Below are 20,958 nucleotides of genomic sequence, written 5' to 3' on the forward strand. Positions count from 1 at the left end.
GCAGTTTTCACAGCTTCCGGAGTTGACTTGTTTTACATCAGCCTTTTCATTTCTAGGGTTACAAATGAATGTCACTAAAATCATAGCAACAACCTGCAGGGAAGACCCAAGAAATATACACTCTGGTAAATACGTCTTTATTTACTCATTATCTACCTTATATTAGTCCACATTAATTAAATTTATTCACTTGCTGTTGATCAATTTCTTAGTGGCCGTACATCTGTAAAACATTTTGACGTATTATAAACAAGAATATGCAAGCTGCCCTTTGACATTCAGTTGCTGTCTTTAGGTATTCCAGGTAAGAACAGGAAGTGTGACAAAGATGTTGTTGAACTACACTGTGCTACCGGTATATACTTTTAACAATTTATCTGAACTTAACATATCCTGTATGTGAAATATGCCAGACATTCCACCAAAAATGAGAAGACTGCAGCCATTTTACATTTTATCAAGTCATGAGCAGAAAGAAGTAGATCAAACGGTCCTCTCTAGATGATACTGCAATTGGTCATTACTATGTGCATTGATTGGTAATGTGCAATTTACAGATGGCTACTGCACTAGACAAAATAGCCGGTGACAGACAACTGTCTGATTCAAACTTTCCAGGTGTGATTACAATACGTGACTTAGCAAAGCTTCAGCCAAACAAATGGCTCAATGACAATGTCAGTTGTTGTAAACAAGCTAGTGAAATGATACATATTGGTAATGTATTAGTATTAACAGCTCATCAATGCAGTATCATGTTTACGGGAGACGGATACTTGCCGCAAGGTATTATCTCATTATAACAAATTGCTCGTTACAAACTACAACTCTTTTTTAGGGAAGAAAAGTCAAGAGCTTCAATACCTACTTCTATGTGAAGCTCGACAAGCAAGGTCCTGTTGCTGTAAGACAATGGACAATGAAACAGCTGGTGCAGTAAATAGCCATCAAGTAAAATGATTGCAACATTTTCATAAGTGCTTTGATTGATATTCTGCAGGTAAATATTTTCCATTATGATGTTCTGTTAATTCCCATGCACATACCTGTGAAGCAGTATTGGTGTTGTATAGTATGTTTGCTACTAGATGAAACTATTTACAACAGTGTGCAAACAGTGACTTTTTTAGGTTATCGACATAACACACAGGACAATTAAATACTATGACCCGCTAATGGAAGTGTGTTCAGAAGTCTTTCTAAAGATTAGGTCATGCATACATATAATACATATATACACACACTGTACATATGAAAGATACATGTAACATTACTATTCTCCCATTAGAGATTGGTTATCAGATACAGTAACATTGACGAAAGAGAACTATGTTGTTACAGAGTGGACTAACGAAGTTGTGAAAGTATACATATTGCACATTTTATTTTTGGAGATTATCATTTGTTGGTTATAGAATGCTCCACGGCAACAAGACGGTTCAAGCTGTGGTGTCTACTGTCTGATTTACAGTGTCACTTCTAGAAATATTTTAGATAATTACCCTACGTTTCAGTACATGAGGAATGAAGCACTTGGCATTCACTCTAACAACTTCTGTGAGGTACACAGTGTATAACCGTTATGTAACTCTATAAGTACGCAGCTGTTATGAATGTTTGTTAATATTGTATGATGGTTTGTAGAGTGAAATTAATGACATCAGGTGTTGGCTGGCACATAGGCTAATTACACAGTTTGCTGCAAATACAACAGAAATAAAAGGTACATTTATGTCGACTGTTACTATTCTATTGCACTGGAACTACTAAACTTCCTTTGAAGCCTCAACTTGGAGATAACACCTACTAACATTCAGCCAAGCGCAAAATACTATATTAGTTGGGAAACAACAGAAATTGTAACAGAGACTTCGGAATCAGAGCTCTACGACTATTCCCTGTTGCGACTGTTGCAAACAGGGGCATCACTTCAAGCTTGGAGAGCAGAACACGATGATGATACACCAGTAAGTCACAAAAATTCTGTAAACATTATGTTGGCCAGATAGCAATTTGTGAATACTGTAATCAAAATGCCATTTCATCGATTTTTGTTGACAAAGTTTTTGAATTTAGTCTTTGCATAAGCCAAATTACAATTGCAGTGGTAGATGTAGGGGACCAGTAGGCAGTTTGCTCATAGAGCGAGTAATTGATAACATATTAATTGTTACTCGTCAATACAACCATGTATGCATATGCCAAATGGCTTCACTTTATCATAACCATCAAGGTGCCATACATAATTCGGTCCCTAAAGTCATTTAGTAATTAACGAAGTGCAAAAATTGTCTTTCAGTACATACTTTATTGTAATACTTCCTTCGTTTTAGTTTTCCAGCCTTCCTTAGCTTAACACCTTCTCCATCGATTTGTCTATTCAATTTCATGACAACATCCCTGTAATGACAAAATTGCATGCCTTCATTATCTAATTATGTTTAATCGAAAACAATCAATCCATCTAGCTGTCCCATCAATAAATGATATTATAATTAATTTCAAACCCATATGGCAAATCCAGATTGGAAAAAGGTAATCCAAATTAAGATGCTTGGACAATTTAGATAGATTGGTTTCACTAAAAGGTGATGGATAACACAGTATACATTAATGTCTGATCACCAAATGAATTTCTATCTACAACATGGTGTCATATTGTATATTAACTACTAGTTCATCATCCCGTTCTCCGCATGGGCAGATTATACATATGAATGTGTGTGTGTGTGTGTGTGTGTGTGTGTGTGTGTGTGTGTGTGTGTGTGTGTGTGTGTGTGTGTGTGTGTGTGTGTGTGTGTGTGTGTGTGTGTGTGTGTGTGTGTGTGTCATGCTCAACCAAATCAGTCTGGTTTGTAAAGTCTATTACAAGTACCGGAAGCAAACCCTGCTTCAGAAGTACTTAGACCATCACCGGCTGTCTAGAAAGAAGACAAGACTTTATGAAGGATTCGAGTAGATCCCAGAAGCACTGTTTTCTGTAAGTGCTGCGGGTTGTGATGACCTGGAATAATGTCCAGCCATCCTGCAATACCTGCGTGACCTAATATTACTAATGGTTAGTAAATTTCTATTATTATTATTATTATTATTAGTTGTAGTTAATTAATTAATTAATCATTGTATGAATTTATGAAGTATATCTCATTCACCCCGTTCTAATTTATTATTTACTAGCAACCTAAAAAGGTGGTGCCTAGGCACCCCAGACACCACTGTCATAAACCAAAGCACATACATTGTAGTTGATAAATATTGCTAATCACTGTACACACCATGCTGGTCCGTCATAATAATATGCAACATTTATGTTAGGGCTGTCAAATTAAATAATAATAAAGACATTTGATTTAGAAACCACACAACCGGTGTAGTACAGGTAATCCAGGATATTCTGATCAAATTCAATTTTAGTCAATAAGGTTTACAACTGCATTCAGATATACTGTGGCATACATGCATTAAAAATTTGTATATTTAAGGTGCATCAAAGCTATTTTAGTGTGATTTAATGTATATACTATAACAGTAACAATACTTTCAAAGTATAATAATTTTATAAACATGATTTCCTCAATTCACTTATGATATGAAACAAACACCGGGCACCAAATTATACTGACCTTGGAACACGCAATTTGTGCTTCACAAGCAAGCGCTTCCAGAGAGAGCGGTAACCCAAGTTTGCTCCTGAGGTTTCTTTCTCTTCCTGGAAATCAGTAGTACTGTGTAGCAGTACATCCTAGGTTTGCTGATGTAATGGAAACTTTCTAACCTTCACTATGGCCTCCACCTTATCCATAGAAGCGGAATTTCGTCGTCGGTGTAAGTTTAACTTCTTACACAGTCGACGGAGTTGATCGACAGATAGGCTCTGGTGAAGACGTTCTTCCACCACCTGTACCATGTCTCTGAAAATCACTCCGTTACAGTGAAGTTGAATAATCAACAGAGCAAGTTCAGAATGAGCGTTGTCCATCGTCACGATACCAGAAAAAACCATATGTAAGTAACGTGCCAAACGTATATACGCAAGCGCCAAATATCAACTTTCCTCGGTAACATTTCAGTTTTTGAGCCGTCTATGATGTGAATTACACCAGAACGTGTACCTGTGTCCGCACGTCTGGAATTGCAAGAAGCGATTGATATAAATGCCTATATATATCGCCTTTTTAGGGGCGCGAGAAAATTTGTTGGGCCATTGTGCTAACGTGCGCTACAATTTGTATTCTATTGATATCAATGCGGCCGAGAACGGCGGACTGATATCAACCCGCCGCTACCGGCTTCCGTACAAACGTATTATCCGATTATCCGGGGCACTATAGCTGTCCTCGTGTACCCTGTTATGAATCGCACCTGAACACTTCTTAGCAATCTAGTTAATTAGTACCATCCTGACACGCTTCGCCCTGCAGCAATACCTGATATTTATTTAATAATGGCTTGTTCTTTTATCATGTGTACACTTCAAAGAGCCTTGTGTGTGTAATTATGTTAAGGGAAACCATGTGGACGCTGGGTAGCGCAGAAATTTTAGATACAGCGTTGGAAGTTACTCAGTCGAATGTGTACATGTCATTGCCTCAAGCAGCGGAGTACCAAGGAGCTGCGGGGGATTTGTAGAACCCCCTGAACCCTCTTTCTGTACGGGCTTGAGTCAAAGTAAATTCTGAGACTACTAGTGTCAGCGTAAGTAGTCTGGCTACCATTCGGACCGTTTACAGTCTAGCTTTAGGTGACTGGTTCTGAGATTTTTTATTGAGCTATAAGAAATCCGGATAGGACGCGTTTGGATACTTTGTATGGGCGGCCATTTTAGATTCTTCGCATCCCTGCTAAATTGGGAAGGCCCGCACTCACTGATAGATTGGGTGACCACAACCATGTCGACATGGCAACATAGCATCGCCTGTTGATGCTCAAGAGCAGCAGTATGTACGCATTGACCCTCTAGCAAACAGCAATTCATTTGGCATTGATATCTATTTGACAATGAAGGATACTGCATTATTTACCTCAAATAAGAGAGCACCTTTTTGTATCAGCTACGCTGTTGTGAGCAATTTATACGTTTTCCTGCACACACGCATGCAGTGTGCTTTCTAGGTACACTGTATAGTATGTGCATTTTGTCAACACTTGCTTATTTCTTACCTCCTCAACACAACAATCGGGGCAACATTACATCCTACTAAACACAACATAGTAACGCTAACTCTAACTGTACCTAACCCTAACCAGCCCAGAGATGGCTGGTTTATGTCATTCCTTTCCAAAACCTCCATTGTTGAGAATGCCCATTACCATTTTCTGTTTGAACACTTCGTAGTCATCGTATTGCGTTGGGAGAACCAATTCTATGGCACATGTAGAACCAGTTGGAAAAACTTCATCTCTGTTGAAATATCATGAAGGAGCAGGATACAGCCCTAGTGGAGGGATCTCTTCGGCTCCTGTAAAAAAAATGCCAGCATGTCTCGTAGTGAAGCTTCACATTTGCCATCTACAGCGGTGAAACAAACTACAGACAAAAGCGCTCAAATTGAGAAATATCCCATACTTTCGCAATCCTTCATGAAGTCAAGAAAAAACATATACGTTTGTTCCTCTTTCTCGCGTTCAGTAGTACCTTTGTCAGAAAATTTCCTTTCTGCAAAGAGGTTTCTCAAGCAATCTGAAAGATAGTAAAAATATAAACATGAGGTAATATTACGTATACACAGTACAGCAGTCCAGACCAAAAGTCAGCGACTTTCGCTGTTCGCTGAGGAAGTATCTGGCAAATATCTCGGGTAGCGTCTAATAGCGTCGAGCACACCCATAGTGGACAATCCTTCACATAATTGATCCAGCTCCGCTTTTATACTAAGAATGCAATGATGAAGACAAAGAGTTTTGACTATGCTTTGTTGGTCCTTCCTGGCTAGAGATGTGCATCCAGCATCAACTAGAATATTTACTACAGTACCTCTCTCTAGAATATGCAGAGACTGGAAGTTGTCGCCTTGCTCTATCTGCAGATATATCAAAAACTCGACTGTGACCAAATTTCAAGCATACTCACCTCTTGAGCTAAAGCCGCAATATCAGCATCAGGTGTCATAGGGAATTTGACATCCCCTGTTTGTTGCATCCCCGAGCCGTATTCACTAGGGAATTTGGTATCCCCGAGCCATATTCTCTGAGGGTCTGAGGCACCCCTCTTGGCATCCCTTGGGGAATTTCGTATCCTCTATCCATCATGTAGGTAAATGATCAGTCGGCCGACGAACTACCGGTGCACTTCCAAGAAGTAATTGTGCTATGATGCTAGACGATCACGTGCCACTATGCTGCAGAGTTCACGAACTTTCGGTGATGTCATTGTTTTTAGTACCAAACACCGACTAGCCCATGCCATGCACAAGTTCTCGTGCAAGATAAACCCAGTGCCGTCTAGCTGTGTCTACGTCTGGATTGTCCCTCATCATTTTCAATTAGTGTTCTACCATTCTAAGAAGTGTTGCAGAAACCGAAAGAAGCATATTACACGGTCTGAACTGTAGCAACGTCTGCCGGCTGCGCGTAGGCTGTATATTGATCTTTGCATCATCATTTAGGTTAAATGGTGTCTGGTATTAGAATGACATCGACATGAGGTCGTGCACTCTGTTGCACTGGCACATGACCGTATATCGTCGCCTCGCTATGACTCATTGGAAGTTCAAGGGTAGTTCGTCAGCCGGCTGATCGTTTAGCAACATGATGCATTACGACCCAACGCACATATGTAGATAGCCATGCATAGCCCTGGACGGCTAATCAATTGCAGCTCTGAACACACGATGGAGTCAACTCAGTTCGTCTCTTTGTCGTCAACTCGCAGTAATATATAAGACTGTAGTAATGGATCCAAGCAACAAAAACGGTGAAGATGAATGTGGTCCCATTGAATTGGCGTATGTTCAACAGCAGAGGGGAGGCGTTGACTGTAGTGTGTTTGCTACTGCATTTGCTGTACATTTAGTTCTAGGAGATGATGTAGCAAGCCTGAAATTCGACCAACCACGAATGAGGGAGCATCTGTACAAACGCTTGCATCAGAAGAAAATGACAGGTTTTCCGCAATGCGCCCAAACAACTGCTAGACGCACTCCTAGACTTCGCTGTACCTACATAGAAATTTGCCGCAACTGTGTGATGCCAGAAGAATGCGATGATACCGTGCGGTGTCAAAATTGTGAGGACTGGTTTGACGTTGGTTGTCTTCAACATGATCTACCACAACAAAGTGACAAATGGCTCTGTGACGACTGTTTGTAAAAACGCTGTAACTACAGTAGACGATATAGAGTCACTTGCTCTAACGTAGTTAACTAAAATAGATGTTTTCAGTCGCAAATTTAATTAGACAACAAACACGCAATTTGTAACATGTCAATTTGTTAGAAATCTAGCACAAAAACGCAGACTGTGAAATAGAGTTTAGAATGTCACATTTTTAGATGTGCGAAATTCTCATAATAAGTACGGCGCAGGAATGTCAAATTCTCTAAAAAAAGTACGGCTCGAGAGATGCCAAATTCCCTAGGAAATACGGCGTGGGATGTCAAATTCTCTTGAAAATACCGCTCGAGCATGCCAAATTCCCTAGGAAATGCGACTCGGGGATGCCAAATTTCCTGGGATTCCAAATTCCCTAGGATATACGGCTCGGGGTTGCAAAGTGTCCCGAAGGGATACCAAACTCCCTAGTGAATATGGCTCGGGGATACCAAATTCCCGGGGATGCCAAATTCCCTATAACACCGGAATAAAACGTGGACAAAGAGATATGTAACTAAGTTCAACTCCTGCGATGTAGTCTAATGCACAAATTGACAAGAACGGCAGTCCAGGTTTTTCATGAATGATAGAAAGTGTTGCCAGCTTGCCCAGTTTGCATAAGTGACTAGCCTGACAGAGGAAACGTACAAGTATATGTGCGTTTATTTGCATGTATGTGAGCGTTCATATGAGCGTTCACGTGCTTGTGAGTTTGTGTCACGTGCACCCTTGCGTGAGTAAAATCGTTCACCTGCAAGCGATGAACACTGTGCATAGGTGTCATCGATTCAGATGGACCATGAAACATAGTTGTCGAAGCTGATGCAAGAAGACGCCATAGCTCTCTAGTCCAATTGCCTGTATCGATACCACTTCACCGAAAAATTCAACCTTAATAAAACAGCGCGTTAGGTTACGAAGATTGGATCAAAATGAGCTTCCCAGACCACTCATCTCAGTAATTTTGATGCATTAATCTGCAACTGTTTGTTCTGCTCTCTTGCATCGATTGGCTCAACTTAGGCAAGCCAAATTAATATAAAAGAAGAAAGATATAGCCATCACACAAACAGACCAATGCAATCCTTAATAATCTGTGGCACTATTACGGCCGTTGCATTAATGATTTGCCACCATACTGTTAATGATGAGAAGTCTCTGATCAATACTAAAAGCATGGCGTACTCTAGCCTCAACTTTTCTATTGCATTGAGAAGATTGCTGACCAATGGCTCGCAATGAATCTTCCAGAACATGTCCTTGACACACATCAATTTACACGGGGACTCTCCACTCTTCACTCCATTCTTAGTTCTTATCAAGAAATCCTGTAGTGGATTGATGTTCGTAGTTTCTGCTCTTGTTGTCTCTTATATTGCGCCCACCAGTCGCTGGCAACGGAGAAACAAGGCTTCTCCTGCTCTTTCAAGAATATTTTGGGCGCGGCAGACGTTTGCCAGACGAAATTCGGCGCGACACTCAATCGACCGCAAGCTTTCAGAGTGACGCGTGCTAAGAGATCTTTCAATGTCTGCTACGTGACGTTGAAATGTTGTTGCCAGACCCACAATCTGTACAGCCATTATTTGAGGCCGAATAGAAGCTCAACGTTGTCCACAGTGTACTGCAAGGTCTGCAGGCTCTAGAGCATTCGTATGAGTAAGCAACTGCATGCGTGTTGTTTGCGTTGTGCTACCGACGTCTGTTTGAGTTGTGCTACCGACGTCTGTTTGCGTTGTGGGAGTTTTGGCAGAGATCGCACGCCGTAGTACACACCTGGTGACAACCAACGCCAGAATGAGTTTTTGTGTATGCATGTATAGGGCGCTCACTAAACGCTCGCATATCTCCATCTCTACGTCTATACCTGTATCTATACTTTGGAGAATTTCAGTTTCGCGTTAATTCAGACTTCCGTTTCTAATTTGCGTTTCCTTGTTTCTAGTTTGCATTTCAACCTTCTAATTTGCATTTCCTTGTTTGTAGTTTGCATTTCAACATTCTAATTTGCGTATTTACTTTCACATTCGCAATACATATATCTAAGTGCATTGCATTTCTGAAATAAATCCGACAATCTCTAAACTAAATCTGTCGTTTTGACGTACATGATAACGTCATACCTCGTTTCGTTAGCTCGATGGCTCAGTTGGTTAGAGAATCTTCTAGGGAGTGCTTACATCCGGGAACTTGCACGGTTGTAGGTTCAAGTCACAGTGATGGCGAGCTATGGCATAATTTCCTTAAGCAAGAACTTACACACAATTGTTTCTCTCGACTCAGGAGTATAAATGAGTACCTGTTCATTGACTGGGGTGGACATGACCGCCGGCTTGGCATCATGCAAGTAACATCATGTAAGTAACATCATGCAGCAGACGGGTACTGTAGGCCTTGGTGTCCAGTCCCAGAGCTGCGCCATAGTCAATGTGACTCCGACCGAGCTCCAGGTGGATTGTACAGTAGCGCTGGCCCTAAGCCTCCAAGTAGAACATGGAGTCTCTAGAGGCAGGGGAAGCTATCTCCGCAACTGACGTTAATTAACGTTGACGTCGAATGACGTGGAGGGCTTGACATTTGTGCACTTTGTCCATTTCGTCCATTTTGTGTGTGTCTGTGTATGTCTCAGACTCTGTGCGTGTGTGTGTGTGTGTGTGTGTGTGTGTGTGTGTGTGTGTGTGTGTGTGTGTGTGTGTGTGTGTGTGTGTGTATGAGTCTAGACTTCTAGACACCGCGGCGCATTTCAGTTTCGCTTTAAAACTTCCGGTTCCAATGCATTTCCTTGTTTCTAGTTTACGATTTTAGATTCTAATTTGCGTTCACTTGTGATCACATTCGCAATATAAATATTTTTGTGGTTTGCATTGATCTTTAACTTGTATTATTTTAAGTTAAGTTAGCATAATTATTAGCTATAGTTATTAATCAGTTGTAATTTAAGATCTAGATTTACCGGCGGTTGTACTGCCGTAGGGACGCAGCAGTTACATTAATGCAGTTCATTACATGCTCGTAGTAAATCGAGAAATGTCGGACTAGGTAAAGGATTTTGATATGAGAACATTTACTATACAAAAGCTGATTAAAATAATTGCAAACGAGTAAACGCAGGCGATGCCTCGCGTGGCCGTACTCTCTGCAAGAGACGCTTTAATTAAGAGACAGAGTGCATACGCTGTATACGAACAAATGTTGATGCAAACCTTCAGAGCAAGTCTAAATCGTTCAAGACACCCGCAGCAATGACTGACTGTGTACGCTAACGCATTGTCAAACACAAATCCAACAGCAACACAACTAGCAACATGAAATAAATCGCTCGAAATCATTATGCATCTCTTAGTCATCGTCTTCGTCTTCATACGACCAGCGGGGTTTTGCCCAAATGTAGGCGTGTGGAAAACAGCTCAACACACAAACTGCCGCACCTGCGCCCGCCACAGCCTTGCCGCCTCCGTCTTCTGTTATCACTGCACAAGCAATAGCGAGACCAGTGCAGAGAATTGGAAGAAAAAAGCCGAAGAAAGTTCCTGTGAGTATAGCACAGAGATAATCACAGCGACACTTCTGCGGGTTCTCCTGCTGGAAGTACAACCCGCCTTCACATTCCTCCTTGGTCAAGCGGCAGATGCAGCTCTTTTTGCATCTAAGAGCACTGATGCCCGTAAAGATGTAAAAAACAGCTACAACACGCGACATCTCATCAGTGTCATCTTCGGAAAAGGAGTACTGGTAAGTCCATAGCAAGAGTAATCCTATGACCCAGGCAAGAAGGACGCACGCTTTCCAAAAGAGCTCACCCTTTGTCACCATTAGATTGTCTGACAGTAGCAAATGCGACTTGAAGCAGTTAACGGTCACGTGTCTCTACGAAACCTGTTCGGCAGGTATTATCGAGCTCAGTATATCACGTGACCAAATATTCAACTTTCATTAAAGCCTTTCCAATTGCAAAACGAGATGTCGATAATTAGATTTGTAGCATGCATAGTTACAATAGTTTGCTAACTTCTAACTTGATATCAGCCTATCTCGTGACACTAGATATTGCAATCTGCCATGCATATTTCCTGTTTTTCTTGTCGGAGTCACGGACTTGGGGCGTGGGAAAAGAACGAGAAAGGTCAGAAAGCCAACGCAAATAGAACATCAAACTGTTAGAAACAGGAAAAGTGACATGCGCTGCGCATGCGATACAAGCTGTTCTTGCTTCAACCTTAGGAAACGTCTACATGCACGGTCTATCCTCTGCCACTTGTGGTCCTACATTAGGACCACACAAATGTTGCATTGGTAAACATGAAGTGAAATATCTTGGACATGTATTTTTGACCAACGGAATACTTCCAAATGAAGATAAAATAGAGGTTGTGAGGAATTAGGCCATTCCAAATGATGTAACGGAGCTACGTCGGTTTTTAGGAATTGCATTGTATTACCAGAGATATAATCATCATTTTGCTGACATTGCAGGACAACTACATCAGCTCACACACAAAGGAGTACCCTTCACATGGTCGGCAGAATGTCAGGAAGCATTTAAACAGCTAAAGGAAGCTCTGAGTACTGCCGCTGTCTTGGTGTACCCACAGTTTCAAGCGAATGCTGGCCAACTTGTGTTGCACACAGATGCGAGTGAATCTGGATTGAGGTGCGTGCTAGAACAAGATAATTGAGTGGTGGCTTACGCAAGTAGAAGTTTCACCAAAGCGAAGAAACATTACAGTGTGATCTAAGAAAGGGTTTGGCATATTTGGTACCAAACAGTTTCAACATTACTAACTTGGACGGTCATTGAAGTTGTATACTGATCATGCTCCTCTACAATGGTTGTCAAACAAAAAACAGAAGGAATGCTCTATCGTTGGGCTTTAGCTTTACAGGAGAACAACTTGAGTTTGAGTATAATCTAGGATCGCAGAATGCCAACGCAGATGCCCTATCTCGCCTCTGTAGTTGTATTTCCAAAGATGAATCATGTTCGTTGACTACAGTATCACATTGCTTGTCACGAGATAGTTTGTATCAGGCACTGAGGAATGATCCACTTATTTCTCAACTGTGTAAACGTATGTCACACTCAGAGCCACCTCCTAATGCAACTTCTTCAGTTGTACAAAGATATGTTCAATTGTGGCCGCAGTTGACAGTTGTCGATGGTGTTCTCTGTTGCTATAAGCCTAAATCAATGAGTGATCAATTGCAGTTCCAATTCTACCGGACAGTCTCCACCAACAGGCACTGCGGCAAGCTCATGATGCTCCTAGTGTTGGACATCAAGGAAGATTGAAGACATCCGACAAACTTCAACAGTTAGCCTACTGGGTTGGAATGAATAAAGATGTTGAAGTGTACTGTCGAAAGTGCTATACATGTCAAGAAACTAAACCTCCTGCACCCATGAAGGCTCCACTGATTTCAAGGCCAATTGGACGACTACGGCAAATGGTTTCAGTTGACATTTTAGAGGTGCCAATCTCGTCAAGAGAAAACAGATACCTCTTAGTCGTACAAGACTATTTTACCAAGTGGCCAGAAGCCATTCCGTTAAAAGACCAAACAGCTTCTAGTATTACATCAGAGCTAGTGCAATTATTTTCAATGTTTGCAATTCCTGAGGTCATTCATTCAGATCAAGGCCGAAATTTTGAAAGTTCGTTGTTGCGACAAACATTGGATGCATTTGGCATAGAAAAATCTAGAACTACAGATTATCACCCACAAGGGGATGGGATGGTGGAGTGCTTGAATAGATCGTTACTTCAAATGCTTCGAGCATATGTTCAAACAGCATGACAGGGAGTGTCAACTGTCATTGGTATTGTTTGCGTACAGAACAACAGTACATTCTTCTACTGGTATGTCACCACTTGGTCTAATGTTTGGAAGAGCATCTCAAACCAATAGCTTGCAACCAGAAACAGCGTTTGAGTCTGAATCCTATCAAGCTCATCTTAAACACAAGCTGGCAGAGATTAAAGGCTTCGTAAAACTAAGGTCACCATTTCGGAAAAACGCCAGAAAGAGAACTATGATCGTCAAGCAACAGAGTGCTCCTTTCTTGGAGGTGACACCATCTGGCTGTCAATACCAACTGCAGGGAAGTTGGATTCACGATGGGAAGGAGGTTGGATTGTGCAGTCAGTCAGAAGTCCAGTTACGCTGAAAATTGTGAATGGTCGAAAGAGAAAAATTGTTCATGTAAATCGCATTTGTCGCAGAATTCAACCACAGCGAGCAGATCCCTGCAACACCACTGGAACAAGCAAGCAATGGTGTCCAACTCAAATTCGCCACCTTATTCTCCCAGAAGATGCACCAAACCAGAGAGTTGCTTGATATCCTCGACGGGTTCGACGGCCACCAGATCCATTGCAATATTAGGCTCGAGGATGAGCCCATCATAAATGGGAGTAGTGTGATATAGTGCATAGTAATTGACACCTGTATGACTAGACCGATAAACGTGACTGCCCAGATGGTTCAGTCATTTGCTAGCTATTGAGTCATTCTTTTGTGTTCTTATTTGTAATACACACATTGAGTTTACTGGCGTTGCCTATTACATAAGGACGCTAATCTCTTCAGAAATGTTGTGGTGATCTTGCTACATCCACCTGTGCATGACAGTATGATTGGGTGAAAGAAGCTAGTTCCACTGCCGAAACCCGTTCCTCGTATTTCGTTTTTTCTCTTGTTCCTGATTTCTGTATTGGAGGGTGTAATGAAAATGGTGTACAACTGCTGGACTTTCGTGCTAGCAATCAGCTAATAATTTTTACACATGGTTTCAGCATAAATTATCCCACCAAGTCACCTGATTCAGAAATGGTGACAGATCCAAATCTAGTCACATGATTGACTATGTTCTTGTCAACAAGTGTTTTCATACAAGTGTACTGGACACTCGTGTGTATCGGTCAACTCTTCATGAGTCTGACCATGAACTTGCCGTGTCTTCCTTGCAATTTAAAATCAAGGTCAAGCAAAGGCAAACAGATAAGATACGCTATCAGACCACTAACATCTCGTCAACTTGCAGAGCTGGCTATCCATCTGCCTTAGCCAAAGTGCTTAGTGAATTTACTCAGTCCTCTTCTGCACACACTCTGTGGGACACCGTTAAATCTTCTATCCATAAGGCTTGTGAATTTCTGCCTCTCTCCTGGATCAAACAATCTGGACTAGATCACTAATGAGGTGCGCAACTTGTCTGAGAAAAAAAGAGGCCTGGGTTTGTCTGAAGAACGCACCATTGCCACACTCACACACTCACTCACCTACACACACACACACACACACACACACACACACACACACACACACACACACACACCCTGACAAATGTTAAGCTGTTCACATCAAATTCAACCTTAAGGTCAGTTATTAAGATAGCTCCCCTGCTTCTAGAGACAGGGCCGCCAAGCACTATGTGGAGGTTTAGGGCCAGTGCCGACAATTCTCTGTGAGCTTGGCTAGAGTTATCTATGACACTGACTATGGCGCAGCTATTGGGCTGGACTCCAAGGCCAAATACCTTCTGCATGATGTTGCTGCCAAGTCAGCGGTCTTGACTCAAAGTCAATGACCACGTATTCATTTATACTCCTGAGTCAAGACAGGCAATTGTGTGTAAGTTTCTATATGCCGTAGCTCGTCATTACTGTGACTTGAACTTACAACCCTGCAAAGTCACGGATGTAATCACTCCATAGGATAACTCTTTAACCAATTGAGCGACAGTACCACACACACACACACACACACACACACACACACACACACACACACACACACACACACACACACACACGCACACACACGCACGCACACACTCCTCCGCCTGTATTTCTTCCGTCTAAACAGACATGCTACCTCTTCAGTGGGGACAAAGAAAAAGTAAAAAAAAGGTCTTCCCATGCATTTCTGTACTAAATAGCCTCCTTTAATTCTAAAATACCTCTTACATGTCTGGCATTCAACGGCTCCAGTTTACTGATGTACAGATCTTTGTCTTTCAGTAATACATTTGTGTCTCTTCAGATCACTAATGAGTCTGAACATTTGAGGCAGTCACGACAGACAACAGTTTGTAAATCAACATTGCCATATAACAATTGACTAGACTACAGAAAGGCATAGCAATGCTCTCTCCAAGTAGATCTTGATACAATTGCTAAGGCCGTGTTTCCACTAGCTGCACCTTACACTAGTTTAGCTTAAATGCTTTAAAACTAAACCAGTTCAAGAAAGTGACTGTTTCCACTATAAACTAGCACATCCGGAATGTGCTAAACAAACTGTTTACGAACCCCATAATTTGAAGTATTGGCCTGGTCTGTCACCGAGTCAGGACAACTGTTGGTTGTTACTGATTCAGCATCTGCTAGTAGGAATTTGCATGAGGATGACCAAGGACACCGTCTTCTCTCTCCGTAGCTACTGATTTCTTTCCCCTAGCTAACAACCCTTACATCTTCTAGGGCAATCGTACCCCGACAAAATAGTCAATATCCTCAAAATAGCGTTGTCAGAAGCCATCTAAACAAGCGCACTACTGTCACATGACAGTTAAACCTAAACCACTTTGCTAAACCTACTTCGAAGTAGGTTTAAGAAAGCGGTTTAGGTTTAACATATAACTGGTTTAGTGCAGGTGCAAACAGGTCAATTCTTAAACCAGTTTAGCTTAAACCACTTGGTAACCGGTTTAGGCACTAGTGCAAACGCGCCCTAAGTCATACCAAGAAAACACACACTGACCCACCCAATGATCCAGTCACCAACTCAGCGACCCATCGATTGACCTTCTGTATGACTCATCTACCCACCAACCCATCAAATCATCCACTGCCCACCCACTGACCCATAAAATAGTGACAACCCACCAATTCACCCAAAAGTTCATGTAACCACTCACAAAGCTCCTGCTCACATACACACACACACACACACACACACACACACACACACACACACACACACACACTCACACACAACATATTATAATACACAAACAACAAACAAACTCACACACACACTAAACGACACATCTGATCAACTGGTCTGCCATCCTAACACAAAACCATCAAACCAATCTCAGACATACTAACATACCCATCTATCAACAACCAGGGATCTTCCACCCATTAACAACCAAACACATACCATCCACTCACCTACAAACAAACACCCTTCACATGCCTCTAGAGCAGAGCCTCCATGCGTTACCTGGAGGCTTAGGGCCAGCGCTACAATCCACATGCTTGGCCGGAGTCATCCCGGTGCATTGAGTATGGCGTAGCTCGGGACTGGACATCAAGGCCCAAAAAATCTGTTGCATGATGTTACTGCCAGGCCAGCGGTCACGTCCACCCCAGTCAATGACCAAGTACTCATTTATACTCCTGATCCAAGAGAAGCAATTGTGTGTAAGTTTCTTGTTTAATTAAAGAAATTATGCAATAGCTCGCCATAGCTCGCCATCACTGTAACCTGAACCTGCAACTCTGCAAGGTCCCGGATGTTTTCATTCTCCACATGCACTCTCTAACAAATTGAGCTGCGTGCGTGCACGTGCACACACACGCACACACACACACACACACACACACACACACACACACAGACTCACAATTTACAATGAATGACTTGATTGCATCTGCAGCATCTTTCTTCTTGTGTCTCTCAGCCACTTGCAGTGCAGTATCTCCTCTCTATCAAATACACACAATATCCAAGTATGATTAACATCTTCTAATATTAACACATCAAAATACACGATACTAAAATTAGATGTATAATCCACCAGTTTATAGTTATATGTTTTTTATCACCTGCTGAAGCATTGACTGTAGATCAAACAAAATAAATAGAATTTTCTATAAACTAGCAGGGTTCTAGCCAGGAGTTTTGGAAGGTGTAGCGGTATGGGCTTGACACTAGTCTAACATGTGGGCGTGGCATGTAATTTCTGTGCAAATTTCTAAATAAAACAAATCACACTAAGTGGCAGACTGATAGTGACGTATCTATTACATTCTTAAATTAATTAAGCTGTTTCTCATTACCAATACAATGCTAAAGATATAACTGCACATGTGCAGGTGTAGTGTACAGTACCTACTACATGAGTAGCCAGTGTAGATGCGTACAGTACCGGCAATAAGTAAGCTGACAGCGATACGATACAATACGACACGATACGATACGATACCCTACGCTACGCTATGATACCATACCATATCATACCATACCATAAAAGATACCATGTAGGATAGGATAAGATAAAAGATGATACCATACAATTAAGATAAGATACCATCCATAGGATATACGATACGCAACATAATATATGATACAATTAAGATAAGATACCAGTTGGTACGATATATGATACGCAATACGATATACGATACGCTATGATACGCAATACGATATACGATACGCTATGATACGCAATACGATACCATACGCAATACGATAGGATACGATACGCATACCATAAAAATGTTAGGTTACTTATTGCCAGTACTGTACCTTAGCATTCATAGATGCCTTAAAAATAATAAATAATAATAATAAATAACAAATTAATAAATAACTAATTTGCATATAATTAATGTATCAATAAATTATTCATAAATAACATTAAATAAATAGATAAATAATTTGTATATAATATTAAATAAATAATATATAAATAATCTGCAAACAATCAATTTCTATAAATAAATTATTTGTTAGCCTCAAACTTCCAGACCAGAGAGTGAGCGCAGCACAGAAACTCTAATCTGGACCAGAACGGTACTAAAATTATTTTGGAAATAGCCTTCTAAGCCAATTAGCGTCTTAAAACCAGAACGTCGGTTGTAAAGTCTGATTGGTTTAGCAATAATTGGTTTTGCTAAGTGTACTAATGCTGATTGCATGCGTGTGAAATCCTCATGGGCGGCTAAGTGCACACCAGAGATTTAGTTCTTCGATCTTTTCAAGCTTTGCAGTGAGAGGACATGCACAGCAACGTCGCTAGACCATCACCTTTGACAACTGGTTGAGTGGTAGTCTCGCTAGTCGAGCAGTTAGAGTAGCTAGAGGTCTGCCGAAGAATATGATATGTTGATCTAGGTAAAACAATCCTACGCTGTTAGACTACCATTTAGCATCACTTTTCATATGTACTACCAAAATCATTTTAGTAGCGATGTGGTCCAGACTAGAGTTCGTGCGCTCTCTGTTCTGGAAGTTGGAGGCTAATGAATTGTACGCAAATTAATTAATTATTATTTCTTAATAATTTGTTAATATAAATTAATCTATATTGGAAGCGTACATGCAGGTGTATGGTACCTACTACATGTGTAGCCAGTATTGGAGGTGTAGAGGTCAGCTCTGAACAAGTAGACATATGTGGAAGGCGTAGAAGGCAGTTCTGAAGACATAGCGGGCCGCTACACCTTAGCATACCTGACTAGAACCCTGACTAGTAGCTAAGTTGTGCTAACACCATGCACGCCAAAATTCACAATACAATGATTACAAATATTATCATTCACATTCACATCAACATGTCTTACATTGTTCTTTATATTGATATCACATCCATTCTCTAACAGAATACGAACAACTTTGGAGTGATTGTTGGCAGCAGCAAAGTGTAATGCCGTCCATCCAAACTACAATAACAGATAATTATAATAAGAAACATAAGAAGATAATCATAATGAGAAAGTAGACGTACAGACAGACAAACAGACAGACAGACAGACAGACAAACTGACAGACAGACAGGCAGACAAACTGACAGACAGACAGACACAGACAGACAAACAGACAGACAGACACAAACAGACAAACAGAAAGAGAGACAGACAGTAAATAATTTTTTAAGTCAATCAGAACTTAATGGTTTTAGCATAATGTCATGTATAAGAAATAAATGTATTGACAGACAGACAGACAGACAGACAGACGGACACACAGACAAACAGACAGACAAACAGACAGACAAACAGATAGACAGACAAACAGACAGACAAACAGACAGACAGACAGACAGACAGACAGACAGCCAGACACATTGAAAGACAGACAGACAGACAACCAGACAAACAGACACACTGACAGACAGACATACATACATACATACAGACACACTGACAAACAGACGGAGAGACAGACTGACAGACAGACACACTGACAGACAGACACATAGACAGACAGACAGACACAGTGATAGACAGACACAGTGATAGACAGACATAGACAGACAGACAAACACACTGAGATACATACATAAGTACAGACAGACAGACAGACAGACAGATTAAAAGACAAACAGACAGACAGATTAAAAGACAAACAGACAGACAGACACACTGACAGACAGACATAAATCCTACACTATGGTCATTTATCTTTAACTTTACTTACTAATTTGTTATAGTAATATAATGTTTACTGTATTAGCTTTGATTTTTACAATAAACGATCTACAACAGACAGACAAAAACACACACAAACCGAGAAATAGAAAACTAGAGACAAACAAAGTGACAAATACACATACATACATACATATAAATAATAGTTTATTTAAAACCAACCAATATATATAAAACAAATTTCTACAATTGTTTGTATTTCTCCACTTTCTATTAATTAAATAAAATTATAATAATATTCAATATTAATACATTTATTATTAGTACATAACATCTCATACATCACATCAACACATACAACAACAACAAATACAAACACTCACCTTATCCTTCAGATTACCATCAGCATTAGCTGATAATAACATAACAACTAGTGAATCATAACCACGAAATGCTGCCCACATTAAAGCGGCGTAACCCTGCAATAACAATAATTGTGCTTTAGTATTGGTATTTAATGTAATATCGGTCCTATCACAAATCTCATCACATCATTGAAATATCATTCTATTCGTTCATTCATTCGTTTGTTCGTTCGTTCGTTCATTCATTCACTCTCAACACTTACATCAGGAGCAGTTTTGTTCACTTTTGCTCCTTCCTGAAACAAAAATTGTGCAATGGAATTGAAGCCTCTATCACAAGCTGTCACAGGTACAGGCCATCCCTACAATAGAGTGAGATGATATCAACAAACAATAAAACGAGTCACTCAGTCAATAACATACCTGAATACCATACGCATCGGGAGAGGCTCCTGCCTTCAAAAGACTTTCCACCTCATCAACATTGTTGTCCTCCACTGCTAACGCTAGTCTCCTATCCATGTCTGGTGTGTCTGACTCATTCTAACATCACATCAACACATCAATCACAACAAATCTTTACAGTTTCACTCACAAACGAGAAATCACTCAACACGACACTCTCACACAACAAAATTACACTTCATCACCATAAATATTACATTACTACTCAATTTAACTTACTAACAAACGCTCTGGAGCAGTCTGAGCTCAAACTCGTTTGATCGGGGCCTCAATTCCAACGTGTTATAGTATGTATGCGGTTACATCATTTCTAAATTTAGTCGCTTGAGTCACGTGAGTCACGTGCACTGTTGAGTCTGAATATCGATTTCTTGGCGATCTCACCTGCTCTCAGCTATTTGTAATCACTAACTTGTTTATTATCATAGGATACT

General features: G+C 40.7%; 2 protein-coding genes across 2 annotated transcripts; both read right to left on the reverse strand.

Moving 5' to 3' along the window:
- Nucleotides 1-2,144: 2,144 nt before the first annotated feature.
- On the reverse strand, nt 2,145-4,543 carry LOC134190181 (uncharacterized). Its single transcript, XM_062658616.1, has 4 exons — nt 3,776-4,543; nt 3,624-3,709; nt 2,307-2,400; nt 2,145-2,254 (listed from the first exon to the last, which is right to left on the reverse strand). Exons 1-4 carry the CDS (start codon nt 4,001-4,003, stop codon nt 2,171-2,173), a joined length of 492 nt encoding a protein of 163 aa, XP_062514600.1. The 5' UTR covers nt 4,004-4,543; the 3' UTR covers nt 2,145-2,170.
- A 586-nt stretch (nt 4,544-5,129) lies between these two features.
- Nucleotides 5,130-20,788, reverse strand: LOC134190059 (ankyrin repeat domain-containing protein 6-like). The gene is made up of 10 exons (XM_062658476.1): nt 20,748-20,788; nt 20,483-20,602; nt 20,323-20,421; nt 20,078-20,173; nt 18,888-18,986; nt 16,946-17,027; nt 7,162-7,263; nt 5,745-7,068; nt 5,567-5,680; nt 5,130-5,509 (listed from the first exon to the last, which is right to left on the reverse strand). The coding sequence occupies exons 2-8, from the start codon at nt 20,579-20,581 to the stop codon at nt 6,989-6,991; spliced, it is 657 nt and encodes a 218-aa protein (XP_062514460.1). The 5' UTR covers nt 20,582-20,602; nt 20,748-20,788; the 3' UTR covers nt 5,130-5,509; nt 5,567-5,680; nt 5,745-6,988.
- Nucleotides 20,789-20,958: the final 170 nt, after the last annotated feature.

The sequence above is a fragment of the Corticium candelabrum genome, chromosome 14 (assembly GCF_963422355.1).
Source record: "Corticium candelabrum chromosome 14, ooCorCand1.1, whole genome shotgun sequence".
Classification (NCBI taxonomy): domain Eukaryota; kingdom Metazoa; phylum Porifera; class Homoscleromorpha; order Homosclerophorida; family Plakinidae; genus Corticium; species Corticium candelabrum.